This window comes from Bicyclus anynana, chromosome 6 (assembly GCF_947172395.1).
Source record: "Bicyclus anynana chromosome 6, ilBicAnyn1.1, whole genome shotgun sequence".
Classification (NCBI taxonomy): domain Eukaryota; kingdom Metazoa; phylum Arthropoda; class Insecta; order Lepidoptera; family Nymphalidae; genus Bicyclus; species Bicyclus anynana.
In genome coordinates this window covers 1,601,324-1,625,999 of record NC_069088.1, presented here as the reverse complement: position 1 = coordinate 1,625,999, position 24,676 = coordinate 1,601,324, and the positions used below count along the sequence as shown (strand labels likewise).

Genomic DNA, 24,676 nt, shown 5'->3' with positions numbered 1-24,676 from the left:
TCATACTACAATCTCCATGGGGTCTCGTTTAATTAATTGAACCTTTTTTTGTTTGTCATTCCCATAAATAATTCGTTCATATTTTTCCTTTAGATACTCTTTGTTATTTGATAGGATTTATCCTTATTTTTTAAGTCTATGGTTCAATCCTATTTTTAGGGGACGGAGTTCTCTGTCTACGTATTTTTTCTACGAGTTTTGTTATGGCGCGAAAATGATTCAAAATGGTTTGAATCCATAGACCTATTAAAAAAATTATTTTCTACTTCAATCTATAAAAAAATAAAATTTAAAAGTTTGTGATTTTTTTTACATACCTACCTTGTGAAATAAATAGTATTCACTTTTCAGTATATTTTTTTCTAATGGAACCACTGAATGTGAATATACTTTTAAAAACTATTTTAGTGTTACGAAAATATTTTACTTGATTATTATTGTAATTATAATATTTCTGTTAAAGGACATGTCAAACGAATGGATGGAATCATTTTCCCCCGCTCCAGAAGACTGTACTAACTCAGCTACATTTGTAAAAAAAATAAGTTGGATAATGATCAGTACTATTTCATATTTGAAGGACGCGTTGCCCGAAAACAGTTACACGATGGAAACTTTTAAAGATTTCAGATTACATATTTTAAAAAAGGACTGTAGTAACGGTATAGGAAACTTCTTAAGTTCGGCGCTGGCGGACGCTTTCGACGCTTTGGATAAACAATATGTAAGCTAACTGTTTTCCCTACTTTATATTGTAAGTTGTAACTAACTTTTTAGTTACTAGTGGACGCCGTCGACTTTAGTGTGATAGTGTACTTATATTTATCTATACTTTGGTCTTGCGTTCTTATTGAGCAACGTAATAAAGGCTACTTTCTTTACTAAAAACATCCATGGTTATTTTTTTGGTAGTAACAATTTCTACAAATGTAATTTGAAAAATATAGGATTTTTATACAAACTTTCACCCCTGTTTCACCCCCTTCAGATTTAATTTTCTCGACAAAAAATATCGTACCTACCTAGTCTTATTCTTATTATGACCAAGTTTCATTTGAATCCATACAGTAGTTTCAGCGGGATGCTCGGTCAACATAAAATAAAGACAGATAGACAGACAAAAAAATATTGAAAATATATCTTCACAGTTTGATAACTAATATGTAGAACATTCGTGTCCGACTTGCCCATGGCGGGTTTTTGAAGCACAACTTGTTTATAGTCTGGCAAGTTCGTTGATGACACTCCCATGATATGCGGGCGACGGGGGGAAACACTGCGTGGGTGTGAAATCGTCTGTATGGGGATGTGAGGTGCATCAGTCGTGGGGTTTTCATTCATCGCTACACGTGTTACGAACGAAGTTGCCAAGCTTTAAGCACGCTTGATTTGGGGAGTAAGCTGGTGAATGCGTTACGAAAAGTGTAACCGGCCGAGGCGAACTGACGTCGAGAGGGAGAGTTGAGCTTTGACTTTAGTCGTGTAGTGTGCTCTAACTTTTATTTTTAATCAGCTTCGCAAACTGGCGTTCTGCTTCTACGAGCCCGACTGTCAGCTGGGGAACATGATAGAGAGTCATGTCTTCGAGTACGTGTACTACAAGGAAGGCGTATCTGTGAAGTATTCGAGGAACGCAGGCGCATCCACACAGAAGCATAGCTTCGAAGACCAGACAGTCGACTTGATGAAGGCCATCTTCTCTGTGATGCGCTCTTGTCAGAATAAGCTTCCCACTGTATTCGGCATCAGTCTAAAGCTCTTTTACTATAAAGGTACGTACCAAGTGGTAAGGTCGTCATAAGGCCCTTGTGAAAAACAATGAAATTCTTCAGCGGTGCCGCTGCCGCACCGCCGCCGCACCGCCGCCGCACCGCAGCCGCACCGCCGCCGCACCGCAGCCGCACCGCTGCTGCACCGCCGCCGTAACCGTAATCTTGATAGTCATTACTTTATCAAAAAAGTTTGCTAAAACGTTTTACGACATTTTGATATCATTTTTAGTTTATCCACAACGGGGACTAGCTAAGTTTGTTGACCATGCAGCCTGAGTTTTACGATATATTTTTTTTTACACACGTTTTTTAACTTTTGATTTTCCAGTTTAGAAAAAAATTATATTGGAAACTTCAATATCATATTTTGAGTTTCAGTTTTAAGTATGGGGGACCCCCATAATTTTATTTTTCTATTTTTTTCTGAAAATCTTTTTCTTACCAAGTTCCAACAGTATAAGCTCGTATAGTTTCGGAAAAAAAGTGACTGTGACATACGGACACACAGACAGACACGTACGTACGGAACCCTAATTTTTTTTTTATTAAGCCAATTATTTAACTAGATCCTTATTTATACATCATACTATCATCTCCATATACTTTTATATGGGGCTATACCTGGGTTCCCTGAGCCGACGTTGTATAGGCCGGTGGCCATTCCTCTTTGGGAGGTCACTATTGAAGGTCAATTTGGCACTCACCAGACACTCCGGAGGACTACGTCGCGCCCGGGTTCAAGTCTGATGAGGGCGTAGACCACTCCGAGCACGACCAGACTAAGAAGGGCTTAGTCCTGGGTCGCGTGGACACCGACTTCCATACGCTTCGCTTCACGTCTTACGTCAAAGAATACGAGTCCTCCGCACAAACTGCGCCACCGAACCGTGAGGTGAGTCAACAGTTATAGAGCAGAGCTTGTAGCCATGTTGCACCTTGATTCTCTTTCTACAAACGCTAACGCTAAATTAAGGCTTAGGCAATTGCTTAAATAGCTTATAGGCTAATCCAGAACTGCTTAGAGTCATACAGCGGGCGATGGAGCGGACTATGTTAGTCAGTATTTTATATGAAACTTTGTCTTTTCAGGCGTTACCAAATATTCCATCGATGTCGAATAAAACAGAAGGAATAGGTGAGTGTCAATGGGATTTCATCTCAGTGTCATGTATTTTGAATGCATTCAGTAGTAGTAGGTACACCTAAATATTTTTGTAAGAGTACACGGCACTACTACTACCGGCATGCATACTTCTGTGTCCCGGTTGCATAGGGCATGGTTGCCAGTATTACAGGCACTCATGCTTCAAGTTCATGCAGTGGAAAATCAGTGGTAACATCATATTCTGAAAATTTGATTATGAACATATTACTGTATAAAGATCTGAATCAATGTGACTGTGTATGACGCGGCTATTTCTTCGATTCGCTATTCATTCCATAATACATCCCCCTATATGTTCAGCACAAATATAATCCAATAATCAAAACGGTCAAGCCGAACACTGACTAAAATATGGGGTTTGTAAAGAACATATTATGACTAGGATTCACGTAGAGCAGTAGGTATACATCATCATCATCATTATCACCCATATGCTCACTGCTGACTGCTGAACTCGAGTCTCCTCTCAGTATGAGAGAGGTTAGGCCAATTGTCCACCACGCTGGCCCAAGGCGGATTGGAAGAATTCACACACACAGAAAATTAAGGAAATTCTCAGGAATGCTTGTTTCTTCACGATGTTTTTTCTTCACCGCTTGAGACATGTGATATTTAAATTCTTAAAATGCACACAAATGGAGAATAAGTAAAATGCCTGGCTGCCAGACAGACTGCCCCTTTGCGCAAAAAATGAGCCAGTCCTTCTGTTACCAATCGAGGCTACTAGCCGTGGTGAAATGAATCCAGGGATTTTTTTGGGACTGCGACTATCGCGTTGGCTTTACTTTACATGAAAATGTTTTTGTGGGATAATTTTGACTTTACCTCTGTGTTTGTCGGCAACTAGATCCTCGCGTGGTGTGCCCGTGCTCGAAGAAAGATGATCCGACGCAGTACCAAGACGACGTACTTCTCACTTGTTTGTAAGTTGTTTTAACTCACTATCTACCTATCTAACGTAATAAATATTTATGAATCCTCATTAATCAACCACAACCACGAACCACAAACAATTTACTACAGCGTCCCATGGTGAGTTGTCACTGTACCAATAATATGCACCAATTATGCCTGAACCTATAACTTCATCAAACCGCATCAAAATCGGACTATTACTTTAGGAGATAAATGTCGACATTGGTTTGTACTTATTCCAAACTCATATACCTTCTCCGTACTACGAGTACGTACCGTCGAAGGTATAAAAAAAACAATACTTATATACATAAAGATACAATTAAAATGCATGTCTGTGATTTCGAAATAACTAAGTTATTTACAGGATAACTAAGTTATTTAAAATTTTTGGCTGTCTGCCTGTCTGTTTATCCAGGCTAATCTTTGGAACGGCTAAATCGATTTTTATGGTACTTTCACTAATAGATAGAAAAGGTTATTTAGCAATATAAAGGCTTCTGTGAAAATCTAAATTTTATCCGGACGACGTCGCAAGCGTCCGCTATTTCGTGTATAAATTTTTTGTCATGAAAGCCAATCCTTTCTTAACCCGTCGTGAGTTGGGTCGGGTATCTTATATCCGGCGATTTGTAAAACACAAAATATTTCAGAACTGTGTGATTACTGGAACTTGGCTGGGTCAGTAGCTGGCGGTAGTGCAGATAGCGATTTTGAGTGATAATAATGTATGCATTGGGATAGTTACGTCGGCAGAGAAGTAAACTATACGTAAAACCCAAATTTATATTTAACAAAACAGATTCTAAAAACGTTTTCTATAAAAGAATTAGAATGTTTTTTTATGTCGAAGCTAAATTATACAAGACAAAAATATTATTTTATTATTCCAAATATTTGGATATTAAGTCAACATTTCAAAATATTGGTGATTTGTGCATTAAACTACTTTCGTTTTTATAGAAATATTAATACTTTTTTTTAAACTAGAACTGGGTTATTTTATCATAATACCACCTAAGTGTAATTTCATATTCATATTAAATATTAATTATTATTCAAAGGTCTTTCCAGTTATAAAAATTTACATATTACCTAAATTTGGGTATGCCGGGATGCCATACCCACCTCACAGTTTGTGTAACTATTTTTCACCTCATTCACGTCGGGTTAAATACGAAAAGAATGAGTGAGAATTTACATCCCGTCCCTTATGAACAAATATGTATTAAGAAACTATGTACTAACTACCATTACTATCAAAAGAAAGAAATAAATCAAAACTCACTGTTTGACTTATATTTCGAGTAAAGCAGTTAAACTTAAACCTTCATTTTTTTTAATTGAAAGTTACTGCAACACGCTGCAGCACGCGGCGTGCTTCGGCATTTTCGAAGATGCGACAAGTCTGTCGCGCCACTGCTGTGTCGTCTGTCGCGACGAGGACGCTACGCGACTGCCCACCGACCTCAGGCTTGTGCTTTTGCCGCCTAAGAGGAGAATCGTGAGTCCTTTTTTAGGGTTCCGTAGTCCAAATGAAACCATATAATTTCGCCATGTCCGTCTGTCCGTGGTTTAGCGCAGAAGCTGTAATGTAGCATGAGTATGTACATTAAAAAAGTAAACAAATTCGTAAAATAAAATTTTGAAAATATGTCTTTTTAGGATACCCTCCCCTACATGCAAAGTGGAAATGATTTGTTTTTGTAATGTTTTAATGATACTGTCACTTCCGGATACGGTTATTTATGCATACGAGAATAAAATCACAGAAGTGGGATATATAATTTGCAATTATTGTCGTCTAAAGAGTTATAGTCGACCAACTTATAAAACTCAAATATATAAAGTTGTCAGTAACATATCTCAGAGTCTGTTTGAACTAGAAAGCAAAAATTTGGTATGGGTATGTACGAGTGTATGTCTTTATAGTGGTATCTTTATCGTTTTTGTTGTGCATTAAATAAGGGTTATAAGTGCTACTTGAATCTATGGAACCCAAATCTGCGCGTGGCCCGACACATTCTTGGCCGGTTTTTAATCCCTAAGTGTTAGAATCTGACTAGACTGAAGCAGCGGCGTAGTCATTTGGAGGGGGGGGGGGGCTGGAGGGGTTTTGTTTTCTAAAAATAAAAAAAAACCTTGTGCCTCATGTTTTATCATTGATATTGTTATACATTTAATAGTATAAATGCATTTTCAAAGTATGTAGTAGAGTTGAAGTATGTAGTAGAATCGTTATCTCTAGTAGTTCATCTTTATTGAAAATTAGGTCTGTTGAATAAAATATTTTGACTTAATTTATTAATTGGGGGGGGGGGGGGGGGGCAGTTGTATTGTATACGTGGTTGTCACGGCAGAGCCTGTGCCTGTTCCGGCGCGCGCTGAAGCTGTGCTCGCAGCGCGAGTTCGTGGACGCGCGCGCGCTCGCCGACAGGTTCCGCGAGTCGGCGCGCAACACCACAAGGATGATGAGCTCGCTGCACAAGCAAGGCGTCGTCCAGCTGACTCCGGATATTCAGTAAGACATAATGATCATCATCATTAGATGCCTTCTTTCAGCTGAAGTTTGGCAGTCATGTGTAGAAAACTCTTCCGGTCTTTTGCAGTATTTTTAAGCTGTGTATATGTTAACTTGGTCCACTCTTTGACATCATCTATCCACTTTCTCCGCTGTCTTCCTGGAGCACGTTTTCCGGGTATCTTACCTTCTAGGATCAACCTAGGAAACTCATAGAGGGATCCCCGTTGCAGATGCCCGAAAAATGCGATTTTCCTCCTCTTAATGGTTGTCATGAGGCTTCGGTTACAATTGGCTCTTTTTAAAACTTGATCATTCGAGACGAAGTCTTTCCAGGAAATTTTTAACATTTTCGTTAGCCCCCACATTTCAAAAGTTTGCAACCGCCGACAACACTCTATTTTCAGGACCCATGTCTCGCACCCATACAAAAGAGTGGACCAAACATAACATTTATGAACGCGATATCTTGTAGGGAATGGAATCTTGGGGTCACATAAGGCTTTGGACATTTTATAAAATGCAGCCTTTCCTTGTCCAATTCTGCATTTTATTTCTTCCTGATAATGATGGAATATATTTTTATTATACATATTTTATATTTATATGTCGGAGGATTAGATAGTAGCGCCATCGTACATTAATTAGAGTAACTAATTAGTTGGCGATATCTGTTGGAAGGATACCTGTTTTCCCAAGTAGATGTAATCGTTTATATAGTCAATGTAATCGTTTATATAGTCAATATCTGGGCTCAAAAAGAAATCTTAAAAGGTGATTATCCTTTAAATTTAAAGAAAATTGTTGTTGATACTTGTCTTCTACCTAGCTTACTTTATGGTTGCCAAACCTGGGTTTTTACACATAAAGCCAAGAATAAAATAAGAACCACACAAAGGGCAATGGAAAGAAGTATTTTAAACATAAGAAAAATCCATAAAATAAGAAGTGCAAGGATTAGACAAAAAACAAAAGTTACAGACGCCCTAAAACATGCATTGACACTAAAGTGGCAGTGGGCCGGTCACATATCACGTTACGCCGATGACAGGTGGACCTTACAATGTACAAGGTGGACAGGACCACAAGGTAAAAGGAATGTTGGCAGACCAAACAAACGGTGGACTGACGACATCATTAAAACTGCCGGGAAGGAGTGGATGAGAACAGCAAAGGAAAGGGAATCATGGAAAAGAATGGAGGAGGCCTTTACCCGAGAAGGGGCTCTAATCTCATAGATATTGTCAACATACTCACCAACTAACATTAATTAAGTATATATATATATATTTTTTCAAACTAACAATACTAACAAAAATAAACGTGAAGAGATTTGAGAATAAAGGCTTTTTTATTTTTATTTTTTTATTTTTATTTATTATCTGTTGGAAGTGTCAAGGAGTGCGTGTCGTTTATCTGTCAGTTGTTTGTCTGTGGACATCTGTCAGTTGACGACCTCTGAGAGAGCTCGCGGTGGATTTCAAGTTGATTCAGTTGAACGCTGTAGCTGGATCTATCCGTATAGCGAAGTCATTATAATAATTATAATAATAACATTGAATTGTTAGTTACTTAACTGGAAGGCAATACGAGTGGAGAAGAGGATTAGTATACTGTAAAAGGATCCTTTAACCCTGCCACTGGCGGTTGCCAGCCCGCAATTTCATTTACTGCTATACGCTGGTTAATCCTAGTTTACATCTGCTAGTATCAGCGCTATAGTTGATCAATATTGTAGTTAGAGGGTAGAACTGTATTACTTACTAATGGTCGTTCCGGTAATGAACGATAGTGTTACTTTGTAAATTCTCCGTTATCAGAAGTAGTATTTAGTCTGCTTCGCCGATATATATAATATTCTGATTTCGGGAGTACTCGACTAGTTACTACGTTTTACGTCAGGGATGGCAAATACACAATGTAACACTATCAATCATTACCGGAATGATCACTTAACTTACTTCACCCTACCGGTTTAAACTCTAATTACACTATTGATCAAGTATAGCGCTGATACTATCAGATGTAAACAGGATTAACTATCGTATGGTGGGGAGTCAGCCACGAGTGGATCTCGGACTTGTGACTGAGGGCAGTAGGGTTAAGGGGCCCATAACAAGCTGATAACTGTAGTATATTGATGATATTACTTGCCGATCAAACTCTACCTCTCGTATTTAAATTAGGCAACATTATTAGTGGAACAAGTTTTAGGTTCACAGTAATTCTGAAGACTTTGCTTTACTTTAAAAAACTTACCTATAAATATTGATAAGCCGATTTCGATGAATTATATGTCAATAGACTTAAGTACCGTACTTATTGTATTTATCTTATCGATTAAGTATACCAATATTACATTTCCAGTTCCAACAATCCACGAAATGTAATTAAGGAAAACATCAAAAAAGTTTTTGCAAAACTGTGTAGCCTAAGAGAACAGAATATAAGCGACAGTCTCATAGACGAAATAGAAGGAGCCCTATCTCAAAATACGCAAGAATCTGTGATAGAGCACGCACTCACGACCATCGACAAAGAAGACCTCAGCAATGCTTCCAATCTGGGGAGGGTTATAAAGAAACCAGAGACAAGGTCATACGACGAGAACCCGACTCTGAAAGCTTACAGAGATATTTTTATTACAGAGGAAATTGTAGATCCACTCCTAGCTCGTAATGTTAGCGACTCGGATAAAAGAAAGATGGAGGGAACGGTTACTGATACTGGGAATAAAAGACGTAAGTTACAACTTCAACGTAAACCGAAGGCTGGGATGTAGTGTAAATAATTTGTTGTTTAAAATAAGTACCTACATGTAATTGTTTTTATTTCATTAATATAAGAAACATTAATTATCAGAAGATATTTAGTTTTAACAACGAATTATTTTTGAAAAACAATAATATGAAAGTAATTTATATTTCTGTTGGTATATAATTAATTTAAGTCAGTAAAAAATATTTAAGTTAGGAAATAATAAAAGAAAGAAAGAGGTAATAATACGTTATATACCTACCTAAACGATTTTGGCCCACAAAACCATTTTTTTTTTCAATAAATAATAAAAAAAGAAGTACATTTTAAAAATAATTTATATTTGTACAACATAATTACATAAAGATTGTAAGTCATATGGTTAATAAAGTTGATTACATTTTTTTCACGTTTTATTTATCTAACACAACCATTGCATTTGTTCAAAGATCACAGAACAGATTTGTGTGAATCTTTTACAGTTGTAAAAGTCTTGTAACATCCGATAATAACTTATACTATAAATCACTAGTCATTCACATAAAATATACTTGCTCTTAAATTAAAGAAAATAAATTTGACTATTAAGCATAGAACAATTAGATAAGGGTAATATATTCTACTATATAATAATAAGTCGGGTTTTCCTTCCTGACGCTATAACTCCAGAACGCACGAACCGTTTTCCACGGTTTTGCATTCGTTGCAAAGGTCTCGGGCTCCGTGAGGTTTATAGCAAAAAAAATCAGGAAAAGGTAGGGGAAAAGGAAAAGGAAGAGGAAGAGGTTAGGGGTAGGGTAGGGGTAGGGTAGAGGTAGGGTAGTGGTAGGGTAGGGATAGGGTAGGGGTAGGGTAGGGTAGGGGTAGGGTAGGGTAGGGAGGTAGTAGGGAAGGGGTAGGGTAGGGGTAGGGTAGGGGTAGAGTTGGGTAGGGGTAGTTGAAAGTTTACATCGAGTTCCACGCGGACGCAGTCGCGGGCGTCTGCTAGTTTTATATAACATTTTATAAACAAACCATACACAATTTAAAATAAATAAGTTATGAAATGACATGCGTTTTCTACCTTCATTTTTAATTTGTTTGTTGGTAAACAGTATTTCTCGTGTATGGCTTTAGTATAGTCTACATACCTAAACTGGGCATTTTCCATAGGTACTTAAGTATAAATTCGTGTACACAATAAAGCTTTCATTATCTTTTTATTTTCTTTGTTAATTACAAATAACTTTAGTAACCTCGAAAGCAGGCTATACTACACGATTTTGAAACTGAACGGCCCAGTGGTGTAGCTAGGGCGGGAGGTAGGGGGAGCGGGTGGCTCAAAAACATATGTCTTAAATACCTGTAGTCGTAGTAGGTAGTTTGTTGGGCTAGCTAGCTAGCTTGGTTGGCCATTTCCTTTCATTGGTAATATTATGCAGTAGGTAGTACTTTGTACATTGTACCTACGTTGTAAATTAGGTCCGATGAATAAAATATTTTAACTTAAACGTAAAAAAGCTATTTAAATACTAAAACAAGGTTAGGGGGGTTGGGGGAGCTGTTACAGTCTGTTCCGGGCGGCAAAAACCCACGCTACGCCACTGGTAAATTCAATATTCGGTATTCAGTAAAGGATTCTTGTAATCGCCGAAGTTCGTGAACACATATCCCCAGTACCTCGGGTTGCCGATCGGGTCCAGCGGCTTGTTGTTGGGCGGCACCGCTGTAGCATTCACTGCCGCCAGCTCGGACAGCAGCTGCGCTAGTACCGCAGGCTCTCTGAAATATAAGTATGTTTGGTAAGTTTTTTTTCTGAAAAAAATATTTGCTATATCTTCTAAATGTAACCAATATCCTCATAACTAAACTAGTCGGGAAATAATATATTAGGAGTGGGTCTGATGTTGATACAGCTAGGCTTGTTTATTTTGCGTACTTGCCCCACAATAAAACACCGTAATGTCTTACGGTATTTTATTGTGGGGCAAGGCTGCCGATATACAATCTATATTTGTACTTCAAAAAAGAGCAATTCGAGCAATATATCAATAAAATCACGCGAGTCCCTTCTACTAACAGTAGCCTGTCAATATATATAACAGTATAGTCTATGTAAGACAAAATATTAAGTTGTACAAACCAAAAGGAGATTTAAACCGTCTTACTATACACGGGCATAAGTTAGTTATTTCTGCATATCGTCTCCAAAGAGTAAAAAAATCTTTTGTAGGTTTGGGTGTACTCTTCTATAACAAAATCCCCAAGACTGTGATCGACCATGAAATAAATGATTTTTGATTTTGATTTTGACAATAGACCAACAGGGCGAGGATCGAACCACCCTTCGGTGGCGAGTCCGACCGTTTTCACCGTTGAGCTATTGAGGCTCTAAGTACTTAATCAACATCATCATCATATCAGCCGATGGACGTCCACTGCAGGACATAGGCCTTTTGTAGGGACTTCCAAACATCACGATACTGAGCCGCCTGCATCCAGCGAATCCCTGCGACTCGCTTGATGTCGTCAGTCCATCTGCTACTGGTCTGGTCCAATTAAGTACAAGTACCTACTTACTACTTAATAAGTAGGAAGGTAAATGCCCCAGACGTTTTCATAAAAACTAGTAATATAAATAAAAACTATAAACTTCGGAATAACTTACTCGTCGGCAAGGTTTTTAGTTTCGCACGGATCGGTTTCAATGTCGAACAGACACGGCGCTTTCAGCGGATTGCAGATTATTTGATTTTTTCTATCGCATTTTATTGTTGCCGCATCTCTATGACAAAAATCATCAATTACAAATCATAATAAACAGCTTGAACTTTACCACACTCCTAAAATTAAGACAAATCTAAATACCTCACCTCAATAAATAACCAATGTTCCTAAGAACTTGCCGAGCAAAAATCTCTACTACGAGTACCATTGGCGTAAGTATATAGGACTATTAGCTGACGCCACGCGGTTTCACCCGCGTGAATAATATATAGCCTATAGCCTTCCTCGATAAATGGGCTATCTAACACTGAAAGAATTTTTCAAATTGAACCAATAGTACTCGTACATATGTTTTCTGTGTCAGCAGTTCTTGAGATTAGTACGTTCAATCAAACAATCTCTTCACCTTTTTTTTAATTCTATACAAGTTAGCCCTTGACTACAATTTCACCTAATGGTAAGTGATGATGCAATCTAAGATAGAAGCGGGCTAACTTGTAAGGAGTAGGATGAAAATCCACACACCTTTTGGTTTCTACACGACATCGTACCGGAACGGTAAATTGGTTAGCGGTACGTCTTTGTCGGTAGAGTAGTAACAAGCCACGGCCGAAGCCTCCCACCAGCCAAATTCATCAGCTTTATAATATTAGTATATATTTTCTAGGATGAGCCTGCCCCCCGACATCAAGTATTAGTATCATATCGGTAGCCTAGAATCCTAGGGTAGGCACGCCCCTCCCCCCCATATATGCATATGTCTACTACACAAATTGTTCACCTGAGAGTCAATATCTTCTCCTGATCAGGCATCATCCCCAGCCTCCCGAGCGCGCAGCCGGCGGGTGACGTCATCACCGAGCTGACGTCATAGGCGCCCTCCCGCCCGCCCGGCCCGTACCAGTAGTCCCATGCTCCGTCGTAGTTCGTACCTAGCACAACATTTTCAAAATAATCGATCTATACCCATATTCATCCCTCTCATTCTGAGATGAGAGGGATGAATATGGGTAAAGATCGATTATTCTGAGAGTCTCATCTCAGAATGAGAGGGATTAGGCTAGTCCACGACGCTGACTTAATGCGGATTAGTAGACTTCACACACGTAGAGAATTAAGAATATTGTCAGGTATGTAGGTTTCCTCATGATGATCTAGACACGTAATGTTGCATTTCTTAAAATGCACGTAACTGAAAAGTTGAGGTGCGTGCCCCGGACCGGATTCGAACTTACGCCCTCCGAATCGAAGGCAGAAGTCATATCTACTGGACTATATATATACAAATCTATCCCCATTACAATATTAGTATAATGTGATTCAAGAGTTTTGGAAATACTGCCTTCCCGTAAAACACCGTTAAAGATTAACAATATTGTAACTCGCAAGGTTGCCAGTGCCACCATATTCAATGTGCCTACTCAATGGTTTCCCCAAGAATAAATCTCAGCAGACCGGAGACATGATTTCTTATATTCATCATTATCATCATCATATCAGCCGATGGACGTCCACTGCAAAACATAGGCCTTTTGTAGGGACTTCCAAACATCACGATACTGAGCCACCTGCATCCAGCGAATCCCTGCGACTCGCTTGATGTCGTCAGTCCACCTGGTGGGGGGTCGGCCAACACTGCGCTTACTAGTGCGGGGTCGCCATTCCAGCACTTTGGGACCCCCAAAGTTGAATTTTTTTAAGTGAGAAAATTAAAAAAAATGCGCTTTTTAAAGGACAACCTTTGCTTTTGTACTACTTGCTTTAAGCTTTTTGACTTTACTTATCAGTTATCACCAAGTTATCACCATAAAAGTATTACATAGCCTGACGTTACAGAACAGCTTGTAACGTAAGCCTAGGTAGACTGGACATCTACTTGAAGTATATGAATTTTGGTATTGGACTTTGTTAGCAAATTAAAATAATTTAGCATAATTTCGTCTCAGTCTCTGTGTGATAGTATTCTGTAAAAAAACAAAAAAGAATTTTAACATGAAATCTAAATTCACTAACATTATCAGTGCACCGTGAATAATATTATCTTCTTTGTTGTATTACTAAATCATGTTATTAATAACCGTACGTCTGACTATTCGATTCTAACAATATCACAACAAAGACAGTTTTTGCGAAAACTCATGCAAATCATTTGTTACTATTCATTTATCCTTCAGATAAACAATTTTGTATGGTCTACCAACAGTCTACACAAAAATTTAAATGAAGAAACGACAAAAATGATTTATATGTGAATACATACTCGTACCTACTCGTACATACAACAGAGCATTTAAGTATAATTATAAACATTCACAAAAGTCACGAAATCTTTCTAAAAATATTAGGTACATAAACAGCCGATGGACGTCCACTGCTGCCTCAGACCAATTATTGTATAGGACCTGCCTCGCTAGACGTTACTTTTCTGTCAAAGTATATGATCAACGATCTAATGCGAATATAAAAACTGTCTCTATATAATCGATGTTAAATAGTTGTAATCGTGTTAGTCGGTTAAAGAGCTCCGTAAAAATACCTTTCTGTGTAATTGATTGGTGTAAAAAACGGGCAAAAACTTCTAATTTAGTATAATATATATACCTAATATCGGCTCGTTTTCTTCAGAAAATGGCAGACAATTTTGTTCGTGACTATGAGTGCGATACAGGTCCTTCTATAATTGGTCTGAGACTGCTGCACATAGGCCCCTTGCACGGACTTCCAAACAAAATGATGTCAAGACATCTGCTTGACATCGTCGGTCCATCTAGTGGGGGGTCGACCAACACTGCACTTTGCGGTGCGGGGTCGCCGTTCCACATGGTACATGGGTATGTGGTTAACTTAGGTGGCTTCAAATCTGGGTCGGGTTCACTGGTCGGGCTATGAAATATTGAATTTTTCTTTTTCCTAAGAAAATGTCCACCGTTACTTTTATTATTGTTACCTTTATGCAATTTCCATTTTCCAACGGTAATCGAAGCGCTGCCGTAGATATCGTCGATGTTGTGGACTATACTAGTTCTAGAAGACTCGAGGTCTTTGGATAGGTTGTCCCACTGGTCTATGCCGTCTATGGCGGGTAAGGTGCTGAAAGAAAAGTAACCATAGGTCAGTTCATTAGTTATGTTAGGTAGTTTGTTACCAAAAAACACAGAAATAATAAAGTTTGGTTGATTGGTACGAGTATTACCTACCTACAAGTATTAGGTATTTTTATTCTGTTGCAAACAAAACGTCTGCATTTTTGAGTGATAACTTCGTATGGAAAGGTACACGGCTTGGTAACGTAACGCGTTACGGCGCAAATCTGTCTGGATTCCCTTTCTCCAAACGTTTACTTCAGGTTTAAGTTCACTTCTGTCGAGCGTCACACGTTTCTTTTTATTGTGTAAGTAGGTACTGTAGGCTTCCTATGTATGGACTTCAGCTGGGTCACTGAGAGTTATAGGCTAGGCAAGCGCAGAAGTATCGATTGAGGGGGTCGAAGGCAGAATCAGAAAAGATGGGTGGAACAACTCTCTAAGCCCTAAGGGCGTCTCTTTGAGATTCGGACCTTGGTTTAGAGGGCTATTCGGGAAGGGATTTTTGGCTTTTATTATTAGTCCTAACGCCCTCGTGACCGAGCATGTAGCTCACGTATACTTTTAAAATCACTAACCGCGTCTTCGTCGGCGAAAACGCTGTGTGTTGTGTTTGCTATGTCAACTATCTGCAAATGAACGCAAAAGTTAGCGTACACCATCGGCCTTAAAGATCGGTGTACACGTAGGTTTCTCGTTTTTACCAAATTTACACTTATGCTCCTCTTATTTGAACCAGTATGCGCCTTCAACTAACCAATAAACGAACCAACCAAACAAACTAACAAGCTTATCAGCTTTATATTATTAGTAGGTATCTATAGGTTTACGATCTTCTTACCTAAGGTCCGCCCCGGCAGCGCGGAGCAGCGTGGGCAGCCAGTCCACGAGGTGGAAGCGCTGCGTGGCTAAGCGTGAGCGCTTCTCTAGCAGCGGACTCCATATGAGAGCTGCGCCTCTCACACCTCCTTCCCAGAGGGTGTTTTTGACCTTGTTTTAGAACAATTAAGGCACATACGTAAACATATTATTCGAGAGGGGTTGACATCAAAAGCGGATTTAAAAGGATCGGGTCTAACAATTCCCACCAAGAATGTTACCAATAATCCCCCGAGTGGCAGAGAATAACCTTGAGCGAAGTCCCGGACTTGTGACCGATGGATGTAGGGTTAAGTCTTTTAAAACTAGTTAACACTCCCCTTCTACGAAGAAAGCATTTGAGAAATTCTCAGTAGGTAGTAGATGCCTAGCTAGTGATTAACTACTCACTCCTCTCAAGGGGAAGTTGGATGCTGCGTTGTTGTTGAAGCCGTCGGCCGCGCCGCCGTTGTCAGTGGTGAATATCACGATACTGTTCGCGAGCAGCCCTCTAGCGTCCAATGCTGCCACCACTTTGCCCACTGACTCGTCGAGTTTAGTTAACACCGCTGCAAAATATGTAACTTTTATGATAACTATTTTCATCGATAACCATGGCCATGAAAAATAAATGGAATTGGACAGGGCATATAATGCGAAGGAAGGACAATAAGAGGGCTACAGAAGGTGCCCACCATGCATTAATTTCTGTAGTCCATATAAAAAGAGAAGTAGAGTGAGACCATTATGTAGATGGAGAGAGGACCTAGTAGAGTTTAAGCCTTACATGGCACCAGAAGACGAATCCAAAACTGTGGAAGAGTTTGGGGGAGGCCTGTGCCCGGAAGTGGGATGGGTTATAAAAAAAGAGAAAAGAATAAAAATAATAATAATAATAAATAAATAATCGGGCTAAAATAAATAAATAAATATTTTTTCATCGATACAAATTAATAAAGCCCAAACACAATTAGTCACACGCGAAACAGATAACGTGGAAATAGCGACCAAGTACCAACCTAAGGTGCTTCTATTCAGCATAACCTAGCTACTTAGAACTGCAAAACTAATGATTGTACGAACTGCAAAGATAATGAAAGTATTTCTCCAAAAAAAGTTACGATATGTAAAAAAGTTCAAATTGAATTACCAGCGAACTTCCTCCTCTGAAAGTTGTCGATATAAGTGAAGTTGTCGAGCAGGTACTCCGGCGCGCGGATGAACTCGCTCGGGTTGCCGCTGTGCACCGCCGAGTGTGCCACCATGAGGAACAGCGGCTCGGTGTTGTTGTGAGCGTCTATCACCTGCAAATGAGTAAGACGAACTTAGACCTTGTCCAGAAGGGGCGAATTCCTCGCGAATCGTATTGCGCGAATTCATACGCGCGTTGTCGAAATACTAGACATCAATACATCGCGTCCACAAGCATCGCGCTCGAAGTCAACAAGCAACCCTTATAATTATGAGTACGCGTCCGTCTGGACATAGGTAAGATCAGCAGCCTCTGAATTCTCGTTAAAATTATTAACAAAACAAACAAAATTATCCTATTTTTACCTTAATTGCTTCCTTCGTGTAGATATCAGTCGCGTATTCACCGAACAGATCATAAGCTACCGAAAATCCTGGAAGAATGATTTTTAGTAAGTATCAGTACAAAATGAAAGAAAGTAAGAAACCTGTTTAATCTTAATATTAATTATACTACAAAGAAATGAAATCCCAAATACTAATATTAATGTGTCCTACACTCAGTATAAATACGTAAAGTTATAAGAAAATGCAATTCCGGTTTTCAGTGGGAAATTTTAAATGGGTAAAATGAATACCAAAAAATTAGGGTGACCCAAACTCTAAATGATACGATAAGTATTTTACAAACATTTCAAACAACTTATTTTCTGTTTTATAGAAAAACTAGTGGCCTTTAGATTCTCAAAAAGTTAGACAGTCGATTCCGCATTGGAAAGCCCAATGTTAATCAGAAAGAAGATCAACAGCATTAAAGGGAGCCGTCGGATGCAGGTGGTTCGAAACCGTGGTGTTTGGAAGACTTTTTAGAAGAGTTATGTCGAACATATCTCCATCGGCTGATAACGATGACAATGATCAAGATGATGATGACGAATAATTTGGTGATTAATTTACCTCGTCTGAAGTCAAATCCCCAGTGTCCTTTTTCTTGGCTGGTATGGTCATACATGTCAATCTTACCCGTCCAGAACCCAATGTGACTGTCGAATCTAAATATGAAAACGGAAAATTAAAGGATATTATTATGATGATAGCAGCGGTTCTAATTGTGACTATAGGTAAGCGACAGCGGATGCTATGTTTCCCTAGTGCGTTAGGTAGAATGTCACAATCATTTTACTTGCTAGTCTACAAAGCAGATACGAGTACACACTCGTGTACCTACGTTGTGCAAACTCTAGCGCAAAAGTTGGTGTCACATTGTTCACAGTTTCACAGTCCACACTGTAGGTACATAGATACTAGACAAATCAGATGTTTTGTCATCTCATTTATACATCTGCACAAACACGTTGCGCAGACAACTGTATGTGCTGTGCTAAGCTAGGAAAGAACTACCAACATGAACGAATGTATTTTGAGTTTTTCAGATTTCCTCTCATTTATTTATTACTTTTTTTTTTTAAATTTTTAACAATATAAGTATAAAATACAAAACATTATTAAAAATTTATAAAAATAAATTCACCCTCCCGCTGCGGGACATTTGAGTGTCCAAGCAACCGGTGGTCAGGGCTCCAGAGTGAGGAACCTCCTCACAATACGCGCCGTCTCAAGAATTACTGCCTTTTGTATCCGACTCTTGATCCAACAGTTAAGCGAAAGCTTCTTAAGGTGTTGGTCGAAGCTTTTCGCTATAAGACCATTGACTGAAACAACTATCGGAACAATAATAGTTGACTCAACATTCCACATGGCGGTAATCTCGTGAGCAAGGTCCAAGTATTTTGATACTTTTTCCTTTTCGGCTTTAACCAGATTATCGTCATGTGGAACAGTAATATCAACAATTATTGCACGACGTACTGACCGATCGTCTAGCACTACATCAGGTCTATTGGCTACAATACACCTGTCAGTGATAATCGTTCGGTCCCAGTAGAGCAATGCACTGCTATTTTCAAGAACTGACGCTGGGTCGTACCTATAGTAAGGCATCTCCAAATCGATAAGGCCATATTGAAGAGCAAGCTGTTGGTGGATTATCTTGGCTACTTGATTATGTCTGTGCAAGTATTCGCCGTTAGCAAGGTGAGAACACCCGGACACAATATGCCTGAGGGACTCCCCAGGACGATGACACGCTCGACAGATGTCTAGAGTGCCATCTTTCATAATGTGTTTCCGGTAGTTTCTCGTCTTTATAACTTCGTCCATAATTGCACAGACAAAACCCTCGGTTTCCCCAAAGAGGTCATCGAATTGCAACCAAGATACAGATGTTATTTAATCTACATCCGGCCCAGTAAGGGCCTTGTAGAATCGTCCATGCAATTGAGTTTTTTATTATTTAGGAGGACGTTATAAATTTTTACTCACCCTCGATTCATAGGCAAGTATTCTCTTTTGTAGGAGCCCAGGTGCCATTTTCCGACTAAATGCGTTTTATAACCGAGATCCTTCAGATACTGTGGCAGGAGTTTCTCTGACAGCGGCAGACCCCGTGGCTCAGCGCCGAACAGCACTGTGTGTTGCATACCTAAAAGCAAATATGTCTTTAATTATTTAAACTATCCGACGCCCGCGACATTGACTGTGGAAGTCAGAGTCGCACAGTATGGTACGAGTACCTCGAAAACCAACTCCAACCGGTGCACTTCCAGATTCACGGAGCGTGTAGCTATTTTAAAACTGTGATTTATCCTTCTGTCCTGTCATCATCGGCTTTTAATGAATATTTTCATTAAAAGCCAATGACAGCGCAAGATTTGTTCGAGCTGTGTAGAAGTATGAAACTTGCCAGTGTGTATCGGGTATTTGCCAGTCATTAGTGCGGCGCGGGAGGGCGTGCAGATGGGGGTCACGTAGTAGTTGTGCAGCAGGAGCCCCGCGCACCCCAGCGCGTCGATGTTCGGCGTCGGGATCTGGTTCGAGCCGTGGAACCCGACATCATTCCAGCCCTGCAGCAATAGTCAGACAATTGTTGACCTGTTTGTCAACAAGTGGCTCGCTTGATGTTGAGTTAAAAATCGCCTATAACAGAATACTAAAAATAAACATAACATTAGACTGTTATTATCTATCACTGGACCACCAGTAGCACCACGGGTAAACAGGTATACCTGGTACCAGTAGGTTAAATGGAACCACGGATCCGTTACCAATATATCATAGTCTAGTTCCTCCTTCCTTCCATCTCCATCCAACCACAAAACCGCAAGACGCCGTGAACAATGGCATCCTTTTGTTGTCGACCCGTTCGATACGTTTCGCATCAACGGTTCTAATAAGAACTGCTAAGATGTGGAATGCCCTTCCGACTTCTGTGTACCCAGATGCGTATAATTTGAGCACCTTCGAATCAAGAGTGAATAGGCATCTTCTAGGCGTGCTTAATCTTAGACCTAATTATCGCTCTCCATCAAGCTTGCAGACAAGCGTAAGCCTTTAACTATAAGTTTATAAAAAACAGTAGGTAGGTACAGTATCTACAGACCACCTAGCTACAAACAACGAAGCTCCCTAACTTACGAATGTACGTTTAGTTAACGATTCTCTTTATTAGCGACGTTAAAGAGAAAATGACCGTCACTGATTGGTCAAAGAGGTCTGTGAGAAACGAATTTGTTTCTAAATTAACGCTATGTACCCACTCGGATCTGTGAATTGATTCTACGTTCCCACGCATAATGGTTAACTGTTATGTGGTGGTTCTTATACGATATTGCATGGAAACTATTAGGTAGTCATCTATGGGACCTACATTAACTGTGATAATATCTAGAGTAAGTAGATACTGTCATAATAATAATAGATACTCGTAGAAAAGAGTTTTCAAGAGAAACCATCTTCCATATTTTGACCTCTCGAATTATTTTTGGCTACGGTCAACCTCACCTTCCTTGATAAGTTGATTCCTATTATGGCAGTTTCAAGATGAAACAGGAAAATATTATCAGTGCTCAATTGTTTGCGCACACAGATGTTATCTGTTATTTTCTTTAACTTGTAGTCCGATGGGAAGGTAGGTAGGTCGACTAACGAATCCGGCGAGCGATCGACACCGACAGTCTTAGTTCTAACGTACTTAAAAATGTTTAAAATGGACTGTTTTGCTATCGCCGCGTTGCAACGACTTGCGGTACGGACGGTTTCAGTGTGCTCGTGGCGTTCGAGCCGTCCGTCCGTCCACATCTTTTGTTGTGTAATTCTTTATGGGTTACTTGGGATAGGCGGGAGGGTGACTTGAGTTGAAAAGGGGAGTGTTTGTTAAGAGTCAAAGGTACCTTTAACCCTACACACAATGTTCACAAGTGCGTGACTTCATTCAAGGTCATTCTAGGGTCTTATTTTGGTTACAGTTAGATTTGTTAATTAATTTGTCCTGACAAGTGTTGTAAATCATAACCTTTGTTCGACATTAGTTTTCTTATTTTTGTAATCACTTTTGAGTCTGCTAAAAGTTTACCATATGGTAAAATCGCAAAACGCATTTTGATCCAGTATTATCAGTCTTTCTGGCTACATTGTATTCATATAGGCATGCAAAGGCGCGTCAAATCTACACGCGGTAGCTCTTCTGTATTGTAAACACACATACATATATTACGTTACCGTTAAGCCGAAAACTAGATTGACGTACCTACCTACATTTAAATAACCTTACTTAAATAACTAAATGACCACATAAAGCACATTATGTAGGTAGCTACCTACATATCTTCTTATAAAGATTGACAGCCTCCGTGGCGCAGTGGTATGCGCGGTGGATTTAGAAGACAGAGGTCCTGGGTTCGATCCCCGGTTGGACCGATTAAGGTTTCCTCAATTGATTCAGGTCTGGCTAATGGGAGGCTTCTACCAAAAAAAGAGGCAAAGACGTACCGCCAAGCGATTTAGCGTTCCGATACGATGCCATCCAGAAACCGAAAGATTGTGGATTTTCATCCTCCTCCTAACAAGTTAGCCTGCTTCCATCTTAAATTGCACCATTCACTTACCATCAGGTGAGATCAAGGGCTACGTAACTTGTACATACATAAATATACAGGGTGTCCCGTAAATATTACAACATACTTTACAGGGGGTGATAGCTGACATCAAGGCCTACTAAAATAACGCAATTTTATATAATATTTTTTGCAATAGCCGAAATTTTACTATACATACAGGAAGAAAATTTTTTTAGTGCGGATATTTTTATATTTTGTACATAAACAAAATTTAATGATCACGTATTTTTTCTTTTTTTTTTAACTCAAAAATAACAAAATTATCGTTAGCTAAAGTTATTTACTTTTGAACAGAATTTTAGGGTCACCCTATTGTGCGTTTATTTTATTTTCGTTTGATACCTAAAGAACGTCACCAGATCACTTTTAAGCTGAATATATCTTGTTTAGTAATAATATGTACATTATTTTGTTATTTTAGAGACATAAATTAAAAAAAAAAATTACATAAAATGTATCGAACTGTTTGTAGATTTATATTCTATTAATGATACAGAACCACGAAAAAAAATATCCGCACTGAAGACCGAATCACCCTGTATAATATATTTTGTTAGGTTGTTAAGTTACTAGATTTCGTACAAAATCCGTACCTTCAATGCAGTTTAGTCCAACTTTGTAGAACAACTATTCATAAATAATTAGCAAGTAGGTATAAAACAGCGCTTAGATAACTTTTCAGCACATACGACTAAACTGCATAGAAGATAGGGTTTTTTTTTTTATTTTGTACAAAAATCGATATAACTTAAGAACCGTAAAATTTCGGCTATCATAAATATGTTGCCTTATTTTACTAGGCCTTAATGTCAGCTATGACCCTGTAAAGTATGTCGTAATATTTACGGGACACCTGTATAATGTAAATAAACACTTAAATAGGCATGTGTGCGCTCAGTGGAATAGCTAAATTAGGATTATATTTTGCGGTGATTTTGTAGGGACGTAAGATCATGTCTATAGTACAAAATATCGTTGGGTAACTACTTAGTCTTAGGTAGGTATAGTGTTCTTAAACAGTGTTTTTGTGTTATCTAAAAGTGATAGGTAATTCGAACAGTGACCCAGGAAAATGTAGCAAGCAGTTCGTTTCTTTTACTTAATATTTTAAGTACCAACCTACATTGTTGTCAGAATAAACACTAAGTGGGTTACCATATTTATTATCGTAGTAATATGCGGTAGTTCTTTAATAGGTAGGTTGGTAAAAGTGGTCTGTAGGTATAATAATTATTATCAATACATAAGCATAACATTCAGATAACGGACGTCTAAATATTTTCTTGGAATCGTTGGAAAACTACATTATAGGTATCTACCGTCTTGAATCATTGAGAATAATTTTGACTCCAAAGCAGTAACCCATATTTTTTTTTGTTTTCCGAAGCAAAATTACTTTCAATCATTTATTTATGTATTTTTTTTCAAATGTCAATACAAAATTTAATACAAAACACAATTAAAAATTTATAAAAAAACACCAACCCCCCGTTGCGGGACATTTGAGTGCCCAAGCAACCGGTGTTCAGGGCTCCAGAGTGAGGAACCTCACAATACGAGCCGTCACAAGAATCACTGCTTTCTGTATCCGACTCTTGATCCAACTGTTCAGTGAAAACTTCTTAAGCTGTTGGTCGAAGCTTTTCGCTATAAGACCATTGACTGAAACAACTATCGGAACAATAATAGTTGACTCAACATTCCACATGGCGGTAATCTCGTGAGCAAGATTCAAGTATTTTGATACTTTTTCCTTTTCGGCTTTAACCAGATTATCGTCAAGTGTGGAACAGTAATACAAGATTTCTTTTATTTTTACGATATAGGTAGGTACCTACTATGAGAGCTTTTGTAATAAGTACAGAAGCTTTTATCAAGTGTTGGTCACCTCAAGCTCTTAGACTGTACCGTAAATTAAAAAAAACAATCATAATATTGACTCACCAAATCATCAGCAACTATCAGAACAATATTGGGAGGTGTTTCTGAGCACTTATATGCCGCTAGCAAGAAAAATAAACACAACAAATTCGTCAACATGATCGAAGAAAAAAAAAATCTCTTAATTTTTTAATAAACGAATTAAATCATAACGATCTATAGGAATATTTAGGATCTATAGGATTTAAAGGAGTTACAATTTAATTTAACTAACTTAAGTTTAACATAAAATTATCGGTTAAAATTTTAATATCGATTTGAAAATAACGATACTTTAGTATCTTGAGTTGGGAAGCTATTCTCTCCGCACATGTGCTGCGCGCGCGCAGTTCTTACAGACTATTTACTATGTGTGTCAATGTCAGACGCGAGCGCCAGCCGTTATGTTCTTGTTAAGGGCCTGCCTTGTCATTACTGCTTTCATTCATCCGTCACAATCGGCCAATTTGAATGACCCACTATGAGGAAACCTCTTATAGGAAAGGGAATTTAGAGCTTAGATCCACGAAGCTGTCCCGATGCGGGCTGGTGCGTGGTTTTACTCTGTAACGATCGGCACACAGGGACCGAAGGCCAAACGCGTGCTTTCTCACGTGGATGTGATGTGCTTAGAGAAAAGCTTACAGCCCGACTCAGGACTCGAACCCAGGACCTCACAGGACTTCTCTTCACATCTACATATAGGCCTCAATGCTTCTTTCTACGCTATACCGTTTCCGGTTTTGGAAATTTAGTAAGTATACACTGAAAGC

At 38.9% G+C, this 24,676-nt stretch overlaps 2 protein-coding genes across 2 annotated transcripts; one reads left to right on the top strand and one right to left on the bottom strand.

Moving 5' to 3' along the window:
- Nucleotides 1–258: 258 nt before the first annotated feature.
- Nucleotides 259–9,534, top strand: LOC112053487 (uncharacterized). Its single transcript, XM_052881950.1, has 9 exons — nucleotides 259–380; nucleotides 464–724; nucleotides 1,514–1,772; nucleotides 2,480–2,664; nucleotides 2,862–2,907; nucleotides 3,785–3,860; nucleotides 5,203–5,356; nucleotides 6,213–6,373; nucleotides 8,741–9,534. The coding sequence occupies exons 1-9, from the start codon at nucleotides 366–368 to the stop codon at nucleotides 9,153–9,155; spliced, it is 1,572 nt and encodes a 523-aa protein (XP_052737910.1). The 5' UTR covers nucleotides 259–365; the 3' UTR covers nucleotides 9,156–9,534.
- On the bottom strand, nucleotides 9,451–24,258 carry LOC112053488 (arylsulfatase I). The gene is made up of 12 exons (XM_052881949.1): nucleotides 23,928–24,258; nucleotides 19,772–19,931; nucleotides 19,351–19,510; nucleotides 17,926–18,020; nucleotides 17,335–17,402; nucleotides 16,928–17,081; nucleotides 16,189–16,346; nucleotides 15,761–15,909; nucleotides 14,784–14,926; nucleotides 12,618–12,768; nucleotides 11,778–11,894; nucleotides 9,451–10,891 (listed from the first exon to the last, which is right to left on the bottom strand). The coding sequence occupies exons 1-12, from the start codon at nucleotides 24,021–24,023 to the stop codon at nucleotides 10,723–10,725; spliced, it is 1,620 nt and encodes a 539-aa protein (XP_052737909.1). The 5' UTR covers nucleotides 24,024–24,258; the 3' UTR covers nucleotides 9,451–10,722.
- Nucleotides 24,259–24,676: the final 418 nt, after the last annotated feature.

Bases quoted from the DNA above. Each gene is read 5' to 3' on its own strand.
- LOC112053487 (XM_052881950.1), top strand. The intron at 1,773-2,479 runs GTACGTACCAAG...GGCACTCACCAG, and splicing joins AAAGCTCTTTTACTATAAAG to ACACTCCGGAGGACTACGTC. The intron at 2,665-2,861 runs GTGAGTCAACAG...TTGTCTTTTCAG, and splicing joins CTGCGCCACCGAACCGTGAG to GCGTTACCAAATATTCCATC.
- LOC112053488 (XM_052881949.1), bottom strand. From the start codon at position 24,023: ATGTTGACGAATTTGTTGTGTTTATTTTTCTTGCTAGCGGCATATAAG. The intron at 17,403-17,925 runs GTAAATTAATCA...TCATTCTTCCAG, and splicing joins GGGATTTGACTTCAGACGAG to GATTTTCGGTAGCTTATGAT. The intron at 15,910-16,188 runs GTGAGTAGTTAA...TTCTAAAACAAG, and splicing joins CCAACTTCCCCTTGAGAGGA to GTCAAAAACACCCTCTGGGA.